Source organism: Sphaeroforma arctica (assembly GCF_001186125.1).
Source record: "Sphaeroforma arctica JP610 unplaced genomic scaffold supercont1.2390, whole genome shotgun sequence".
Classification (NCBI taxonomy): domain Eukaryota; class Ichthyosporea; order Ichthyophonida; genus Sphaeroforma; species Sphaeroforma arctica.
In genome coordinates this window covers 199-6,931 of record NW_014038168.1, presented here as the reverse complement: position 1 = coordinate 6,931, position 6,733 = coordinate 199, and the positions used below count along the sequence as shown (strand labels likewise).

Sequence of the window (6,733 nt, the reverse complement as noted above, 5' to 3'; positions counted from 1 at the left end):
TCAACTGGTTCAGTTAAAATTGAACACATTCCTGGGCTACGCATGTCCTTACTTAACAAGGATGTAACCAACCAACACACAGCTGGCCAGTCACGACAAGTGTCTAGCTCATGTTGGTGTCGCTGCAGGATCAAATAACTTGTACCTGTATGGTCAAACGTCTGCATTAAAGCAGAGATCCATTGCTGGGGAGCAATATCATTCGTCTCCAGCATGACCGTAAACGCATTAAGCGTACGGGTTAGCGTGTCGAGGTCATGTGTGTTTATAAACTCGACCTGCTTACTGTTGGCATCCCAGTTCGACTTAAGTCGACTGATCTGTCCTTTGTACTTTTGGTTATCCCTGTGGTCTTGTCCACGTTGGGCCTGAAGTAGCTGATCGATGCGCTTTTGCTTAATCGCAATCATAATAGCAAAATATACTACATCCTCAGCATGATGCGCATCGTGGGCGATTTCCATTTTAATGGCAAAATCGTCGACCGATTTGTTAAGTTCGGTCACCTCGTCAGAGTGAAAATCCTCTGCGGGTTGATGTAGTGCTGTGCGATCGAAGCGATTAAATTCGACTTCGTTAACACGTTTACGGGGGTGTTTATTACCCCTTGTAAAGTCCATGGTCGAGGCCTTTCGGTGCTCTGTTCCTCGGATAGTGGTTGGTATTATAATCTTGGGTGATTCATGCGTCTGGATAACATACCCAGTCTTCACTGGTTTCCGACGATTGTCATCCCAATTGGGTAAATGTGGCGGAGTATTTCTACCTGCCTCTGGGTCTATAGTATCCTCAAGGACAGGTGACTCACGGCCGGGTGTCAGAACAGGCGAGTAATTAGCCTGAAGTTCTGGTGGTAGTACCTCGTAAGCTCATATGCCACAGGTGTAGCGCTCGAGGCTTTACGTTCGTCGGGCGTAATTGCCTGTCGACGTTCTGTCCACTTCTGTAGGGCTTCAGTAATGCCCGGAGAAACATGCTCGCGTAAATGCTGTGTAGGTTTTCCTGATCTATACAATCGATCTATATGTTCAACAGTCAAGTCTTTCATACGGGTAGCTAACTGATTCTTAAGATCAGTGTTTCCAGTAATTAACTTACTTATGCGCGTTAGCTTAGTAGTCTCGGACGTAGATTCGGGTTTGTCACTTGAGCTTGCCTCCTCTTCTGGTTCCATTATAGGTTCCTTCTGAGATTTGTCCTTGTCCCCTATAATTGGGGACTCCCTTATAATTGTGAACTTTTCTTTCTGGGGTTCGTCAGAAGAATGGGTTGGGGCGTCTTGAGGCGTGTCCTTTGTCTCACTTCTTGACTTCGTAAATGCCAGCTTTGAAGTTGAGGCAGTAGTTGGCCTCGGGCTCTGTCAGTGGGAGTAGTCTCCTTAATCGGAGTGGCTACATCCTTATCTGAAGCAATGTCCTGTTGACTATTATTGTCGGAGGCAAGTGCTTCGGCTACAGTGCGGTTAAACGCATCAGCAGCGGCAGCGGTTTCTCTCTCCATCTTCTTCTTTTCAGCTCTACGCTTCTAAGAAGGAGTATTGTCTTTCTTGGTCACAATCTTAACTTATGACTGCTAGCGGATCTCTTAAGGACTAGCTTGGACAAGAAAAAATATTTGTGGTAGTTGATCTACCTTGACGCTTAAGTAGTCTAAGTAATTAATACCTTTGATAACTTTGAAATGTGTAAGATTCGGTCTATTAAGGCGATATTAACGCCTTAGAGTAAATAACCGTGTAGGTAAATTCTAAGTATCGTGAAAATATCAAAGTAAATAAACGAAATGAGACTTTTAGTAAAGTTAGGTATGCCTCGTGAAAACAGTAATAATCTGAGGGATTGTGAGGCTGAGACATTGCCTATATATAATCCTCTCAGTACTGTTTCCACCGAAGGGATTTTATTTAAAGTTTCGTTGTCGCTCTATTAGAAACTATGGTATGTTTCATTAGGGCAAATCTGAGAGACTCGTAAAATCCTATCTTTAGAAAATAAATAAAAATAAAAATAAACTCTTGATGTCCTTAGTTATTGTCTGAACCAATAACTTGCCACTTATCAAGAATTACCGACTTAGCCTTCATCAGACTGGCACATCTGGTTGGCTGATCGGAGGATCAGCTAGGTAACGTTAATAGTCCCTAGAAACCTATATTCGGTTGAGCCATCTCGCTACCGAAGTATTCAGATACAAATAAAGTTGGAAAGTAAATATAGTTCTATTAATAGAACTAGACCAACTCTTATGTTTGGTGTTTTACTAGGGCCTTTTAATGGCCTCGTCCAAATATCTGATATGTAAAATGGAAAAGGTATTAATTAATAAAATCATTAAGGAAACTTAAGTTCCTTGTACTATTAAGAGTACGTTTTTAGTATACGTACTGCTTAAGAGTACGTTTATAACATAGAGTCTAATGTGGAGGCCCGGCTATTACACTGGTGGTACTTGTGCTCGGCAACAGTTACACGTCGCTGGGTTAGTTGTTGGAGTCGGGCGTTGTTGCCATTGTTGTTGCTGATGCTGTACCATGTGCGGGCTAGGTCTACTATTCGCTGTCTCCCCCCGGGCTGTGTCCCGATTATGATCTCGACGGTTGACTAGCCGTTAAGTCGAACGAATCTGAACCTCCTGGATATCAGGACTTAGCAACTGGAGTAATTCATGGGTCTCCATGAGCTGCCACTTCGGGTGTAACTGCAACGTACGCTCATATGTACGGGATCGTAAGGTGTCTTCCAACAACTGCACTATACAATGGTTAAGCAAGTTCTGCTTAAAATCTGCATCGGTCTGACAACGCTCGTGTGCACGGCGATGATTCTCCATACGGCAATTAATCTGTTCCATCTATGGAACATTACTAAGCTTAAGGTGCCCCTTTGCCAGTTTCCGGAATGTTGGGTCCACTGTGGCCTGTGGCTCGTGTGAACAGATTTGTGTTATCTGTAGTTCTGGTGTCCATGCAACTAAACGTTGGTGATTAGATTTTATATAATCGAGCGTAGATTGCTCGGCTTAAAAATGACTCAACACCTTGTAATACCAACGAAGACTCCATGCTTCATCTAGACCCAAAATCTGCGCATTCTTAAGGGCTTCGCGTAATGCCCCTTTAGTGTCGCGCTCCATAATATTGCTGAGGTTGTACCGGTTAGAGGGCCACTCCGGCCAACTACGCGGGTTCCTGCTTGTTCGCTGGTCGTGAGTCGTGAGTTGCTCTTAATTTCTCGAGCCCACCCCTTAGTGCCTCCGCTCGTGGTAAGTTGTTCGCTTCCACTGCACTACATAATTCCTTCGACAGCTTGAGCATCCGCGCGTGCAAGGCTTGGCGGTCTGCAGCTATGCTGTCTGGTGTAGGATGTGTGACCTGCTGAGCCAAGCGCCGACGCTTCTCTCAAGCAGCCTGTGTGACGGGAGACTGACTTCCATAGCTTCTCGTACAAACTGTTGGCCCTGACGTTGTGCTTGTAAAGACGTGTCCATGTTGTTACGACGATTGTCCAGTGCCTCCCTGCCGTGAGGGTACTATGTGGCCCTATGTTGTTCCTTTGCAAAACTTTGAAGTGACATCGTCTCCTGTTGTGTATCACCATCGTTCTGATCCGACGATGTATACCCTAACCCGTGACGGGCGTCGTCGGTCCCTCTAATGCGGAACTCGAGGCTGTCCGGTGATGAGGGTGTGTTTGCTCGTTGTAGTCGTTGCAAACGCCGTTCATATTTCTCCAATAGCGATTGCTGTCGTCGAAGTAGGCTCATCATTTGTTCTGGCGTGTCGTCGTCTCTACTTCGACTGTGTCGTCTCCCTTTAGCATAATAACGAGGACGCTTACTTGCGACAGCTCTTGATGCCTCTCGAGGAGTTGTCCCCTCTTGGTAGTGAGCCTTTTGGTTCGTCGTTCACGATCCGTGAAGTCCACATCACTCGGAGTGGTTATTCACCCATCGCGTTGCTGTTGTGCTGCTAGCGTCCGCTGAAGTATTGTTCGGTTAGTTTGATGTTCTGTCTCTAAGTTGACCGACAAATCTCCGCCCGTGTCTACTCGTTCCTGAGTCCGTCGTCGAAAACCTCGCTGATGGATGTCATCCCGTTCACGTTGTTCTAGGGATAGATGTTGTTGCCGACGACTCTGTCGAATGTTAGCCATGGTAGAAGTAGTCTTATATTTGTCTATTGATAACAATGGGATGCTTCAACTGCTTCTCCTTTGACTTAAATAGTCATTCACCTGCGATCCCCACGCCTACTGATTAATTGAAGTCACGTTAACCATTCTCCCATCGACATGTTCTTGCTCCAAACTATGGGTCTTGGTGCAATGACATCGTTCTCCGTAAACCTCTTGCTCCAAACTACCCCGATTCTCGTCGCGGTTGCTTTTTACTCCTCCGACCAACTCCGTACTCTCGAATCTCATGCCATTACTCGCTCTGTGGCTTCTTACTCTTCATGTTCTTGTTCCATCGCTCCGTACACGTGTCTTTTCGCTACCGACGTTCATTCGTTCCTCTTTCGACTTTGACCCTAACTAGTTGGCTAGTCGTGCTTTCTACACCCGCCGTCGCTTTGTCTTGGTACTGCTCGCCATCACACGAACACTTGTCTACAGTAACTCATACGGGTTATTCATACTCACATTGACATTGATGAATTTGATCGGACCATTCATATGCACATTTACGTTGCTCACTCACTCGTGTACCTGTTCTAGTACTGAATACACACACCCTATTGTTCTCTATACCGTTGTATCACTCCTATTGTGTTTGTACCTTTCATCTTATGTACAAGAAATTTGCTATATGATTGTTATTCGTTGGTGTGATTGTCATTGCATGTACATCATACTTTGGTGTCTACGTGCGTATGTTATTTCTTTGTAGTCCCATGTCTTCTACTGAAGAATTGTTTAGTTTACACCTGTTTACTTGAGTATATATCCCACATCATCCTTCTCCCTCATATAACTGTACACTCTTACGTACCTTTTGGTTGCCTGTACATACGTGTACCTTGTTGCCATGGTGATGTTCAAACATATACACCTACATGATATCCTTTACGTGTTTCTTGACCTCCTGCTACCGTCTACTGTTCTTCCAAGTCCTCCTTATCTTTCTTGATTTGAATCGACTCCTGCTCCGGTATCGGTTCCCATGACGTTGTGTGTTTCTCTTGACGCGGCATAGTTCGGAGAGTCCATGTCGATGTGAACGATTGATTTCCATTATCTTGTTCCAACACAGCATTTTCTCTGTTCCGATTCTCTGTGGGTGTCTCCTGACTATTAACTTATATGTCCTCTAGTCGTTCTACTCTCTCGTTCAAACTGTCTACCTGTCGATGTACATGTGTTCGTAGTCTACGGTTGAGTCGACCCACACGGCTCGCATGCCCTTGTATTCTTACGGTTCCCTTAGTCATTTCGTACTCTGAAGCACTACTGCTGGTTGGTAGAAGTGCTGGCATGCTATCGATTGGATCGCTACTAATAAAACCACTATCCGTGTCATTTAACAATGGTAGGTTCGCACTGGGAACCATCATATACCTACTGATGCCTGGAACTTTCTCTCTTCTTTGTGTCATAAATGTTTTTTACTCCCACATAGGAACCCTTCGGTCCTACTATCTTCTTTTCATATCTAGGATAAGCTCAATTAATGTACAACATCCAAGTCAGTTACAAATGTAGTAAGTAGTCAAAGACAACTGTATCTTAACGTACTCCCCTCGTACAAGGGGAGACATTGTTCTTTTATTGAACTAAAATCCTATGACAATCATTTTGTCATGTGTTTTCCGTTAATTAGTTTTAGCCTGATTGGATAAACCCGGTTCAAAATGTCTCTAATAAAACCCAAATATCAAATAAACCCTAATCCTAAATATGCCCTATCAGGGACTTCCTGACTACAGTGTCATGGCAACTGTTCAAGACTTGAAAGACGAACCCGTACGTGGTCAATATTTGGTAACGTTGAAGTCTAATGGTACGTCTAATGATTTTGTTTTGTTTTGCGTTGACAAGCATGTTAATAGCCAGCCACTACTGTAGGCAGAATTGACATTAATGAACGTTTTATTTCACACACTCTAGGTGTATCGGTTTACGCATGCTTACGACGAGAAGCGTTGGGAATGCTATGTGTACACGGAGGCAGAACTCTGATAACATTAGCCTTGTACCACTCCCGGGGGTATGATAAATTCAAAGAAAAGCACAACCTACAAGATCATAAATGGTAAGCCACTTGGGTTTACTGGTCTCACTTATATGTATATATAAGATCCGATCCAATGTATGTAAATTTGAACGCCTATACTCAATAGCTCAATAACTGCTAAACAAATTCCACTATATTTCCACCATTGTTTTAAATATTCAGGTACAGCCCTGTATTTCATGTCAAGACATACGTGAAGCAGTCTTCGGAGACTCTTCAAATTCCAAATGAACTCGACATCGAGAGCAAGTAATGTCAGGTATATCCTCCAATCACTCCTGGTCACCGAGGACGTAAAAAGGGTCGACGTGCCAGGAATCGACGTGAATACAAGCACAAAGGAAATCCACGAATATGCAAAATCTGTTCTGCGAAGTATCACACTGCCAAGACTTGTACATCGTCAGAACTCCGCAAATACTTGGCAAATCACAAAGTGACCGCTCTCATCAGTGCGTTCCCGTTGCCGTAAAGTATCTACAATGTACGTCGGCACTAAAGA

General features: G+C 44.1%; 2 protein-coding genes across 2 annotated transcripts; both read right to left on the bottom strand.

Moving 5' to 3' along the window:
* Positions 1-3,528: 3,528 nt before the first annotated feature.
* Positions 3,529-3,765, bottom strand: SARC_12552 (hypothetical protein; the record flags this gene model as incomplete). The annotated part of the gene is made up of 1 exon (XM_014293340.1): positions 3,529-3,765. One exon carries the CDS (start codon positions 3,763-3,765, stop codon positions 3,529-3,531), a length of 237 nt encoding a protein of 78 aa, XP_014148815.1.
* A 176-nt stretch (positions 3,766-3,941) lies between these two features.
* SARC_12551 (hypothetical protein) lies at positions 3,942-4,133 on the bottom strand (the record flags this gene model as incomplete). Its single annotated transcript, XM_014293339.1, has 1 exon — positions 3,942-4,133. A coding segment is annotated over one exon (192 nt), but the record flags the coding sequence as incomplete, so codon positions are not given.
* Between the last annotated feature and the right edge of the window lie 2,600 nt (positions 4,134-6,733).